Source organism: Penicillium canariense, assembly GCF_028826845.1.
Source record: "Penicillium canariense strain IBT 26290 chromosome Unknown utg000008l_segment0_segment0, whole genome shotgun sequence".
NCBI lineage: Eukaryota > Fungi > Ascomycota > Eurotiomycetes > Eurotiales > Aspergillaceae > Penicillium > Penicillium canariense.
This window is the reverse complement of record NW_026622735.1, coordinates 503,345-515,720: the sequence shown is the minus strand read 5'-3', so window position 1 is coordinate 515,720 and position 12,376 is coordinate 503,345. Positions and strand designations below refer to the sequence as shown.

The 12,376-nt window shown below is 55.1% G+C and overlaps 4 protein-coding genes across 4 annotated transcripts; 2 read left to right on the top strand and 2 right to left on the bottom strand.

Moving 5' to 3' along the window:
- Positions 1–1,800: 1,800 nt before the first annotated feature.
- On the top strand, positions 1,801–2,037 carry N7482_010182 (uncharacterized protein; the record flags this gene model as incomplete). Its single annotated transcript, XM_056692306.1, has 1 exon — positions 1,801–2,037. One exon carries the CDS (start codon positions 1,801–1,803, stop codon positions 2,035–2,037), a length of 237 nt encoding a protein of 78 aa, XP_056538263.1.
- A 2,055-nt stretch (positions 2,038–4,092) lies between these two features.
- N7482_010181 (TFIIIC subunit 6 family protein) lies at positions 4,093–5,068 on the bottom strand (the record flags this gene model as incomplete). Its single annotated transcript, XM_056692305.1, has 2 exons — positions 4,093–4,929; positions 5,003–5,068. The coding sequence occupies 2 exons, from the start codon at positions 5,066–5,068 to the stop codon at positions 4,093–4,095; spliced, it is 903 nt and encodes a 300-aa protein (XP_056538262.1).
- A 673-nt stretch (positions 5,069–5,741) lies between these two features.
- On the top strand, positions 5,742–7,731 carry N7482_010180 (uncharacterized protein; the record flags this gene model as incomplete). Its single annotated transcript, XM_056692304.1, has 2 exons — positions 5,742–7,217; positions 7,294–7,731. Coding segments are annotated over 2 exons (1,914 nt in total), but the record flags the coding sequence as incomplete, so codon positions are not given.
- A 1,988-nt stretch (positions 7,732–9,719) lies between these two features.
- On the bottom strand, positions 9,720–11,794 carry N7482_010179 (WD40 repeat domain-containing protein; the record flags this gene model as incomplete). The annotated part of the gene is made up of 4 exons (XM_056692303.1): positions 9,720–9,871; positions 9,948–10,815; positions 10,869–11,372; positions 11,456–11,794. 4 exons carry the CDS (start codon positions 11,792–11,794, stop codon positions 9,720–9,722), a joined length of 1,863 nt encoding a protein of 620 aa, XP_056538260.1.
- Positions 11,795–12,376: the final 582 nt, after the last annotated feature.

Genomic DNA, 12,376 nt, shown 5'->3' with positions numbered 1-12,376 from the left:
TCTGTACCACTTGCCCTCGGCAGTTGATCACTCCGATAGGCTACCAGTTCAGTTCAACCTAACCCAACCGTCAGGCCGAAGGATCGCCCTCGTGGACCGAGGGCCATGGAAGGCCCCAAGAAGGATTGCATATCCGCCGGAGGAGTAACATAACTTGAAACCAAAACATGACGACCGAAGAGTTAGCGAGTTGACCTGACAACCGGCATCCGGCCACCCTCTCTTCCCTTCTATCGAATTCCTCGCTCCCAAAGAAAATCCCCAGCCTTCTAGCCCACTTCCCCGACCTCCTAGAAGGCTCCCTAGAAGGCTCCCTAAAGCCACTAGTGTGGCTCCGCATCTGCCTATTTGTTAGTGACTAGTTGATCCACTCAGTATTTTTCCGGAGAAGAGCTGATCCATCGAACTGAAACCCGATTCCCCGGGCGATTGCCACCCCTGGCAGACTTAACTGTTCTTTAGTTTGGGGCGTCTGGGCCTTTCCCCACACCACTCGACAAACAACGCGTCAGTCCAGGTACTCCGTACTCCGTAGTAAGCTAGGCTCTGCTCGGCTCTAGCGGTGTGCCCTTTTTTATTTATTAATTTTTTTTAGACCCTCTTTTTCGCTTTCTTTCCTTCTGGGGAAATGCGGCGGGTAAGAAGCCCGCTTTGTTCGGGCATGCCGAGGCGTCAATCTACCTGATTGGAGATTTTTGGGCGAGGAGAATGAGGCGATGGGGTTGGCGGGCAGATCTTCAGGGCGAAGAGGGAGTCGAGGGATTGGATCATAGCCCCGGCCGAAGGAGTGGCTAGCTAGTTGACGAGGAGAGGAGGTATGTACTTTGTAGCGGGTACTCCTGGCTCCGTTCCCCAGGCATGTACCGAGTACTTCGTACATGGAGTGGCTTGCCCCACACGGGGATTCTTTTTTATTTTGCCGCGCTTTTTTTTTACTGGGATTTCCTATTTTCATCCTTAATGACTATCTTCCGATTATTAAAGGAGCAGCGGAGGAGCTGGTTATAACTTCCCGGGTACCTCGGAGGACTGGACTGTTTTCTTCCACCCTTCAATCGATCTGCTCCCAGCTACTGGTCTTGTTATCTTGCTATCCTGCGATCTTGCTATCTTGCGATCTTACTCTATTTGCACTATCTCTCTATCTTGCATTACACCCTATCTACTGCCAGTCGCAAGACGTATCAACGCGCCAGCAGCAGCACCAGCACCAGCATCAGCACCAGCAACATCTAATACTTTTAACAACTCCCACCCAGTCTGATCCCGGCCACTCTTCTCATATCTCCCGGACATAGAAAAGCAATAACACTACCACCCTCCACCCTCAACACCACATTCCTCGTCTCTCTCCACCATCCATCCCGATCACCCCCACCAGTGCACACCGCACGCCCTTCATGTGAGTTCCACCTGTCCTGCCTTCGTTACATCACCCTTCGCCTCTCCTTCCGACCCCCCGAGCCCTAACCTCGGGCGGTTTCGGAAACCATCCAGCACGGAATACACCCACAACTCCGGAGCTTACCGCTGACCACAACACCCTCTAGCCCGACACGCCGCTCGCAGAGCCAAACACAACGCCTAGTCCTGGCCTCACTCCACGTAACATCACAATCACGCCCCAGAGCCGTGCCGAGGTTCAGCTCCCGCTCCACAGCGCACCATACAAAAGAAAGAGCTCTTGCCAGCTCCAATCCAACCGACCATACCTCCATATCTTCCACACAACACTAAAACACCTTAACACTTACGCTCATACTCACCCTCACCCTCACCCTCACCCTCACAACAATCACAATGTCCACCCGCACCCCCGTCTCCATCTCCCCACCCACCGACGCCTTCGCCGCCTACTCCCAAGACATCTCCCGCGCAATCATGACCTCCCGTTCCAAGCCAACCAAGCTGTCCGACAGTCTAGTCGACGGGATGCCACCCGCACCACCCCCGTCACCCGTCAGCTTCGCCATTGACAGTAACGGCGGGAAAAGGGGCGCCAAGCGATCGAAGATTCCTAGTCTGAGCCTCGAGTAAACGCGGCGGGCTGACTGTATCACCATCACCACGCGAAGAGCTGGCTTCTGACAGCTTTTTCTCCTCGCTTCTTTTTCTCTTACTGTTTTTTCTCTTGTTTTGGCGCAGCGAACTGGGCTCATGGCGACTTTTCTTTTCACTGTTGCTTTCTGGGGGTAATTTTCTTTACTTTATGGGAGGGTTCGCTCTGGTTTTTCTTTTGGGGGGAGCTTGGACTGGGCTTAGCGAGCACGGCGTTCCATCCATTCATGCTATTCATACACATTCGGTTGAGCCGGCACAGCGGCTTGTTTGGTTCTGGGGTGATCGGCTTGATCTGATCTGATCTGATCTGGTCTGGTCTGGTCTGGTCTGGTCTGGTCTGGTCTGGTCTGGTCTAGCTTTGTTTCGGCTTGCTTTCTTTGGGTACAAACGCAAAAGTCTGGGGGTGGGTGTTTACGACGTTTCTGCTTCTCCACATAATCTAGGATAGGAGGGATCTAGGAAGAAATACGATTTAATCTGGAATCTGGAATCTGGAATGAAGGTGAGAAATCGAAATCGTGAACAGTTGTAGCCTCGCTGTGTAGATTCTCGAACCAGGGGACATGGGAAGGTACTATCTATACGGGGTAGCCGGGACGAGGCAGGCAGGAGAGGCAAAGGTGGGAGGCAGAGCGAGGAGCGAGTCATGCCATGCGACTTGATTTGGGATACGGGTGGAATCGCAGAAGTGCGGGACTAGAAGAGCGCGAGAGGCCGGGACTATATATTCTGTATTGTATACCGCCAGATTGACCTGGAGCGAAGTATGCGTGAATTGCCTAGGCAGCAACCGCGCCCCGTGCAGTCTGCGCTGGACAGAGGTACGATACCCATGATACATCCCACCCAAAGCGGGTCTCAGTAAGACAGTACCAGACCCGACAGGCCCGGGTGACCAGCTAAGGCAGGGCAAAAGTCACAGAATACAGTGGTGGATGTACCACAGGACCAGGTCTTTTAGCCGTCATTCTATTCTTCAGATGCTTCAGATGCCTCAGCACAATTGAGCCCGAAAAGTCCGCTGCCGTTTCCCCAACTCCGAAGCTTAAACGTCCAAAGTACATCCGTCGGATAACGTCAACTTGAACTAATAAGCACCGACCCAAACACATACCCGCGCACCTGTCGATCACGACGTCATACCCGTTCGTGCCGGAAAGTATAGTCTTAGCGGCCAGATCGCGGATTGGCGGCCGAATAGGAGACAGATATCACGTAGGATGCAGGCTGTAGTATGTGCTAGAGAGGGTGGAGGTCCGAGGCTGGGGTACTGGTACTGGCGTGGGTATGCCATTCAATGCAGGTCCGGCAAGGGAAGGTGAGGTCGGGACAGGTCAGGACAGGACAGGCCGGTGATGGACAGTGATGGGATGGGGTCCATGATGTGCGGCAAGGTACGTGATCATGGTCACATCATTGCTCTTCCATGATGCAAGACAGGGCGGGTTGTCTTATGACGTTGCCCGTCGCGATCGAGTTGCGCTGTTCACACACCCCGATACACCAGCTGAAGGATCGGTGCTGACAGGTCTTGGGGTCGTTGGGGATGGAGCGGATTCTGCATTCTGGATGGGAATAATGTATCGTGTTCAACAGGACCTGTACGGAGCACCTAATCTCAGTATCGGAGGATCAGTCCGAGTTCCCTGTTGCATGGCAACGGGAGCCTACATGGGCAGTTAGGTCCTCTGACAGCTGCGGACTGGGGGCATGTCACAGGCACAAGGATCAGCATAAAGCAGTAAGTCTGCGAAGCTATCCATGTCCATGCAGAAAAGGGGTTCGAACTGCAGGGTCAGCGCTTCGATCCGACATAGCGCCAGGTTCCTCGGCTGGCAGCCACACGTGACGAGCGCGCCCTCGGCCATGATTTCATGGCCGGACGTGCGGATAAGAATACCCGCGGTGTAGTCTGCCGCCCATCTCGGGCTCGATCGACGGGCTCCAAGGCGCGAACGGTATTTCTGTTTTCGATGCCGAAGCTTGACAGAACCCCCTACTCAGGTAGGCCGAGGAGGTGACTAACGCTCTTCAAGACAACAACTGCGGGTCCACAAGTGACTCCTGCTGCGCAAAGTCGCGCATCATCTGCTCCAGCGCCGCAATTGCCTCGGGGTCGCCCTTGTTCGCGCGCTGGGTGAGCGCATGGATTTCTGCGAGCTGGGCCTCCGTGCGCGCCCACGCGCCCAGCCGCTCAGCGACATTCACATTGCGCCGCATGCTGAACGTCGTCCGCACGGTATCCGTCTCACCCTTGGCGGCCTTGATACTTTGCAGGCGCGCCAGGAAGTGCGACTGATGCGAGGGCTGTGCGGCGCGGCGGGGCACGCTTGCTGCTCCCGGCTGAGAAGATAGGGTGTTGTCTGTCGGGACGGGAGTGACCGCGCTAGTGCTTGTGGTTGGGTCGGCCAACCCGGACCCTGAACTGGACGTGATATTTGCCTTGCGGCCGAGAAGCTTCACGCTGTTGGCGGCGAGCAGCTCGAAGGACGGGCCCTGCAGGAGTGGGTGGGTGTCGGGGTGGTCTGTGTCTGTGTCTGTGTCCGGATGGGTGTCGGGGTGGGAGAAGATGAGCTCGGTGCCGATCTGGTCGGCCCAGGAGCAGCTGAAAATTTGGTTGTAGTATGAGACGATAGGATTGCACGTGTGGAGGCCGAGAATCTGGATTCGCTCGCTGGATAGGGTCTCTGGCTCGGTACTTTCGAGGGGCGTGAAGGCTTCACTGGCTGCGGATGCTTCATGGGGGTCGCCTGTGGCGGGGAGATCTTCCTCCTGATGGGGGCTGGTGATGCCCTCTTGCTGCTGTCGTCGGCGGGGAGGGCGCATGGGCCCGTGGATGGAGGAGAGGTCCAGGTTTAGGTAGAAAGACTGGAGGGGAGAGAGGGGAGGTTAGTTTGGAGGCCTGGAGCCGGGGCAAACATTGGGAAGAGTGGCGGCGCACCTCTGTTTCCGACTCATGGTACTCATATTCCCATTCATCCTCTTCTGCATCCATGGGCTGGTCCATGATGCGTTTGCTTGAATACTGTTTTGGTGGGCAAGGGATTGGATTGCATTGGTCAATCGAGGCGATAAGATCGGGCTGAGTCAGCGGCCGCAAGCGGTGAACGCGGGATGACTCAGCGACTGAACGCACCCATTCCCGTGGAAAGTTGCAGGGACCGATTGTTGATTGTTGATGTGGGGAAACTGGCGATTGTTTGCGAGTCACACTGCAATAGCCTGTGCTCGGGTCCAAGGAACACGAGAGGAATGCCGAGATGCCTGTAATCTCTATTTTATGAGAAAATTAATAGTATTCTGTCCTGCTTGGCCCCGTCCTTTTCAGCATTCAGCCTTATGGGGCCAGCCTCTCGATTACCCTCCCCTCCCGTCCCCTCCCCGTCCCCCTCCACTCCACTGTCTATTCCGCTAGGACTGCTCCGTAGTTGCGGTGTACTGAAACCCCCCCATTATGGTGAGGACATCATGTGTTCGTAAGCGATCCGAGTCATCCGCTCCGTGCTTCCGTTCCAGGCCCCAAACCTGCAGATTGGGCCTCTGGTGCATGCGGCTTGGCCCTGCCATGCATTTCCGCACGTTCCCGGCCGCCCGTGCTGACTTGTTCGCGAACTCCATTTTTGGCTTTGGCTTTGGCTCGCTTTGCTTTCTTCTTCCTGCTCAATCGCTGAAATCGGAAGGCCCATTCAAGACGTTCCCCAACTAACCATGTGTCGGTCTCTCTTTTTCTAGTTCCCCTCCTGCTGCTGCTCTGTGCCCAGTTTGTTTCCCTCGCTTCTTGTCCCACTATAGATCATCTCTCCACGGCATGCCCGCCGACCATATCAACATCCCTCGCTCCCCATTGCATTGAACAGGGCCACGAGCCCGAGCATTTGGCTTCGACCGGCCCTGCGACCGCCCTTGCGGTCCATGAGCATTCCGCTCCTGCTGACCCGCGGTGGGCGACGACGCTGGCAGCCGCCGATTCCCTTCAGCAGATGGCGCGCAAGGCCAAAGCGGTCATTGCCGCCCTTTCGACTCTCATCCTATACATTTCCATCAACAGTCTCGTCCGTGTCGTCCGTCCCTCCGCCTGGATCTGGTACGAGGAGGACAGGGACGAACCGAGCTGGCTGGCGACCTCGGGGTCATGGTTCGACCGCAAGGCATGCCGCTGGCTCAGCGTGTGCGGCGCGGCGCATGTCCGCATGGTCTCTGGCCGGTATGGCCATCGCGACCCGACGCACTGGTCGGAGCTGGGGGACGGCGAGCTGGCGCCAGAGAAACAACCGTGGCGCACATTCTGGGCCGGCGGGGCCGATAAGCACAATCAGTCCGAGTGGGATCCCGACGAGCGGGTTCGGCGGGAGATCCCCGACTATGTCTTCGACTATGCCCCACTCATCCATCTCTATTCCGGCGAACAGTTCTGGCCCGGCGATATCGCAGAGCATTTGTATCACACCACGCCCACCCTCAATTACACCCCCATCCAGGCCCAATGGGACCATCCGACCCTCGAGGACTTGGATGAGCTGAACCAGTGGGAGGGGGGTCGACATGTCTTTTTGACGAGCGATGATGACCCCACAACGCGTCCGCCGTGGCTGGAGGGTGAGCAGAATATCCCCCACGCGCCGGAAGACGGGGACGGAGAAGGAGATCATCGAGCGGAAGAGTCGTGGGCTGATTGGGACGGCCGGGTTGACGGAGAAATCCCGGGTGAGAGTGATGAGGATCGCGCCCAATGGGACGACTTGAGACGATATACCGAGAAGGGACGGGAGCGGATGGAGCAGGAGCAGCTTGCACGCGAGTCCGAGGAAGCCCACCGCCGCTTTAGACAGGAATTACGGAAACGATATGGCGGCCACCCACCCATCCAAGAGCCTCTCCAAGAAACTCGCGCGCAGGGGGCAGGAGGCCGTAGCGACGCTCCTGTGATCTTGCTGGTGATGGACAAGGGGAATGGAATTGTGGACGCATTCTGGTTCTTTTTCTACAGCTTCAACCTGGGAAATACTGTCGTCAATGTGCGGTTCGGCAATCATGTTGGCGACTGGGAGCACTGTCTAGTGCGATTTCACCACGGCCAACCGAAGGCCCTCTTTTTCAGTGCGCATACCGCTGGTGAGGCGTACCGGTACGAGTCGGTGGAGAAAATTGGACAACGAGTGAGTCTTACAGCTACAATTGCGGACTCCTTTCAGTCCACTCTAGTGTCGATACATGCTAACTTCCCCTGTCCAGCCTGTCATCTACTCCGCCGAAGGAAGCCACGCGATGTACGCCCACACGGGCGTCCACGAATACATCCTGCCCTGGGGTCTCCTGCACGACCTGACAGACCGCGGCCCGCTCTGGGATCCCCTGCTGAACGTCAAGGGCTACACCTACGACTACGACACCGACTTCCTCCGTGCCTCGACCTTCACCCCGGACGCGCCCACAGAGTGGTTCTACTTCAAGGGCCACTGGGGTGACAAGTTCTACCCGCTCGGCGACCCCCGCCAGTACCGCTTCGCCGGGCAATATCACTACGTCAACGGGCCTATTGGACCCCGGTTCAAACATCTGAATCGCCGCAAAGTGTGTCAGGGGCCTGATCGGGAGCCTTGCGTGATTAGGGATTTTATTGGGGAGGCGAAGCGTGCGCCACGGTGGGCGGAGGCTGGGCCGGGAGAGTGAACGACATCGATACCCGTTCTCCCACCGACACCGACACCTCGCCCCCTACTGAGACATTCCTTCTTTCTTCCCTCTGTGACTGAGTGAAGAGGGTCTGGCTTGAGACCCATTCGTATACCCATACCCATTTGCTTCTGTTTTCCATTTCCCTCGATATATACCCATGCCCATTTTTGGTTTCTGTTTCTGTTTCTGTTGCTCTTCCTGCATTTGAATCCAGGGCCCGATGAACCGTTTCCATTCCTTTGATCCCGGCCGCTCTACGGACGCCATGAGAGATGATGAATTGACGTGACTTGACTTGACTTGCTTTGACCCGGCGCGCTAGTGATGACCCCTTTCTTTATTCACTCATTCAATCGTTTGCGATGGTGGTGTTGGTTTTGGTTTTTCTTTTGGTATTTGCTTCTCTCTTGCTTCTTGATTTTGATCCAATGTCTGATCCTAATCTGGCGTGCGCGAGAGTGATCTTGATATTTGCAACTAGAATCTCATCCCAGCAAGCAGAAAAGATGATAGCATACAAATACAATATAATAGATGGATATCTTGATCTACTTGACCTCTCTACGTGACGCCTGCACTCTGGAATAGCACCCCGCACCGCACCATGGACGCCATGCATAAATCTGTTGTATAAAATGTATGGGCATGTAGGGTACCCCTGATACAGAAATAGTGTACAACTCCGAGGATATTCTTGTGCTATGCACCACACCCAGGTACACTGTCCCTACCTTCGACCTTTCTGCCCAGCCCCATGACCCATTACCAACCAAGCCCCATCCGGGGCCGGGAATGTCCCCGCTCCTTGCCACCAAGCCAAGTCAAGCCAAGCCAAGCCACCTGTCGACCCTACTAGCCTCTGCTTAGCCCCTCCGCAAAAGAAGTTCTATGTAGTAATGGTGATAGCAATAGCAATAGCGATGCACTTGATAAAATGCAGTGCCGCGTAACCCGGTATTCTCGCAAGATAGCGGTCAAGCGCCAGATAGATCTCAAGGACGCGCCGGCGCCGACATATACAAAGTGCGCTAGCGTGTTGGATCTGCGGTGGCTGGAGGCTTCGCATATATTTTATGCGCAATACCTGTTACTGTTAGTTGCTAGCGCTACGTAAGTATTATTAATAGATCGGTCACTGTAAGGAGAAAGAGTCTGTCAATATGCAGATCTTCGGTTTGATTACTCTGCAGCATTGCCTTGAGGCTGTAGGGACCTAGCAAGGCGCTTCACTGAGTGTACAGATCCCCTCTTTCACGCTGGGTTAGGGTGGATTAGGTTATTGGGTGGGTTGAGCTGGAAGGTGGGTTGTTAGGTGGTGGAGGGGTGTGACTATTTTCCTGATATGGCGAGACTATGATGCAGTCGATTTTAGTTGTTCCGTTGAATGCACCTGGTTCTTTTCCAGCTGGCTCCTTCGTTACATACATTGTAAAACTTACAATGTATGTAACGAAGGAGCCAGCTGGAAAAGAACCAGGTGCATTCAACGGAACAACAAAAGTGAAGAAGGTGAACAAGGAAGAGACTATGGAGGGGGTGTCCGCTATTATATAGAGAGCTCTTCATGCAAACGGGCCCCATCAGGTTGGTCCGATCAGCTGTTCCCTTCTTCACACATCCCTCAGGTGATCTCCGCATCATCTGACCACAGGGCCTTCGCTTTCCAGTCCATCGTCATGTCATGCGTCACGTAGGGCATTAGTATGGGGCTAAGGCTTCGTCTATCCTGCAAGAGTGCGGGCTATGCGGGGTTTTAGTGAACTAGACTAAGCTTGGTTCCAGTTTTGTTTAGACGAGCACTAGAGCTATCTGGGAAAGTGATCGCGTGCAGCTAAAACTATGTCTAAATTGAATGCATTTTAAAGTGCTAGTAAATAGTATATTTCATGCTTGGCAATGCCATACACTCGAGTTATGCAGGGAGCTCGAGCATGCTAATCAGTTACGCCAGATATACAGTATAAACAAGGACCACACAGCGTCTACCCTCTGATCTCGTACAGACGGATACGACCCTGCTCATTGGCCACCGCCAGCTGCTCGTTGTTCGGCGAGATAGCCACAGACGAGATGCGACCCAGCGGAGTGTTGGCGGTAGGCCAGTTTCGGTACACGGTGCAGGACGGGAGATGGACTGTAGGATGTAGTTAGCAAGATATCCAACCAAAACTTTGTAGATGCTGGTGAGAGGGGGGAATAGGAATACATACTGAGTCGCAGCGCATCGCGCTTCCACCGACTGGCCATCACCATCATCTGCCCATCCGGCGAGAAAACCAAATGGCTAACCGGTGTAGTGAGCTGGTCCAGCACACGCGCTGGCGTCGGGCTCCGCGGGACGCCCGCCTGCGCCGAATCATCCTTCTTTGCGGAACTCGTCTTTTCATTCACAGCCGCAGCAGCCCACTCGCGGCGGTCATATATATTCACAACACCACTTGTGCTGCCAATAGCCACCCAACGATCTCCACCAAGCTCGGACCGGCCGCTGTGGCCGCCCAGAGCGAGAACCGTGTTTCCCACCGCACCGGCATCCAGCCAGCGCGCAATGATACGGCGCTGCCGCCCATCCCACTCAGAGACCTCGCCGTTCTTGCTGGCAACAGTCAAACCCTCGCCGTCGGACCACCAGGCGAAATCAGCGACACCGCCGCGCCCGTCAACCCGCACTTGTGCGATCCACTGCGCCGTTCCCGAGTCTAGCACGTTGATCATGCCGCCGCCCTTGCGCGACGTGCCCACCAGTCCGACATATCGCCCGCAGGGGGACACCTTGAAGCGCTCCATGGACTTCTGCTCTTCCTTACGGTCGGCAGATCCGTTCACCTTGTCCACCTTGCCGGTGTCCAGGTCCCAGATGTGGAAGTAACGGCGGCGACCGGAGGCGAAAATACGGTTGCCGCTGGGCGGGCCGAAAGCAGAGGTGTGGAGGGGTGTGTGCTTGATGTGCAGAGAGGTTAGGAGAGGGTTTGGCGAGGGCGCGGAGGGAGAGATGTGGTGCAGGAAGAGGGTGGAGGCGGGGCCGGAGGAGAGGAGGAGAGGGTAGTGCGGGTGGAACATGAGGGAGTCGATAGAGGACTGTATATTTGTTAGGTTCGTATCTCCATGGCTTGCATTGTGGGTGGTCTTACCGGTTGTGCCTTGCCCACGTCCTTCAACCGCTGGATATCAACAACTTCCTGGCGCAATTTGCGCTTCCCGCCTGACCGTGCATTGTCTTCGATGCGTGTGAGCTCCGTGGTGTTTTGGAGCAGCTTCGCCAGAGGCTGCGCAGCTAATTTCTCATCCTCGTCCGAGTCCATTTCGTGGTCGTTATCTGCGTCCGAGTCATCGGAATCAGTCTTGCGGCGTTTGGCTGCCAGCTCAGGATCTGCCCACTCGGGGGTCGGGTGCAGGCGCTGGAACTGCCTGCGCAGTCGTCGGACATATTCTGTGCCGCTGATGACATCTTCAGTCTCTGTGTTGCGCAATTTGCGCAACCTGGACTGGCCCGCGAGGGAGACGGCGATGCGCTCGTCGTCGCTATCGTGCCACACGGCTGGTGCAGATTCCTCATCTTCCTCGTCAGAGGGTGTCTCGGGAGTTTGAATAAGATCTGTAGTGGGTGGTGCATCGCCGGAGTCGAGGAAAAAGAGCTAAAGAAGAGCAAAGAATGTTAACGTCGTGGGTAGTCGGAATAGTCGAAATGACTGATTGAAAACAGCACAAAGCCACATACATCTGCATCCGCCATATTATCAATATCGCCTTCTTCTCCATCATCGCCTTCGTCTTCATCTGCACTCGCGCTCTCCGCATCACTGTGTAAAGTGAGCTGCATAGCGCCTTCCCGCTCCTGTTGGGCCTTCAATGCACCCAGAAAACCCTCATCGTCGCCAAAGAGCATGCGCTCGAGCTTCAGCTCATCCTCGCCTTTCTCAGGAACACTCTCCTCATCCGAGCTCGTTTCATCATCCATGTCAATGTCTTCGGCGGGACGGTTCTCCATCGTGGTGTTCTCAAGCGGAGACCGAGCGGAGACCCGCTTGGTCTTTGTCTTGAGCCCAGTACTGGGCATTGTGGAAGCAATTTGCCGTGGGACTGAAACTGATCTGAAAACTCCCTTGGACAAGATAATTCCTCCGTTGCGATCGGCGGCGGGAGCTTGCTGCGGCGGGATCAGAATATTTTTCGCTTTGATTTTTGCAATGCTGGCAGATCGGGGCGGTGGGAGGGGCGGAAGGGAGTCTTTTATGCCTCAGGCATGAATATACCCTCGAATCCATCCATGCAGGTATTGACATCTGCCACTCCTATTGTTAATCACGGTAACTTGATCATCGCAAATGTTAATTTCGACAATAGTTCAACCACTTCTTTTACTAAAAATCTGACCAGCAAACAGTAATGTTTATGGTCGGCGCCATTTTCACTACATGCTCACGCCCAGCCACCAGTGCCTACTGTAGGGAGGCTGTAATGCGCTTGTCGGTCAACCAGCGCGCTAGCCACACTCTTGCGACGAGCAGCTAGACACTATATTTATATGACTTAATCAAAGTGTCCACGTCAAATGCAGAAGCTGTGCTCAAATTTGACGTTCCTGATCGCCTTTGCCAAGAACATCGACGGCATATTGGTAGACTCTGGATATTTACTG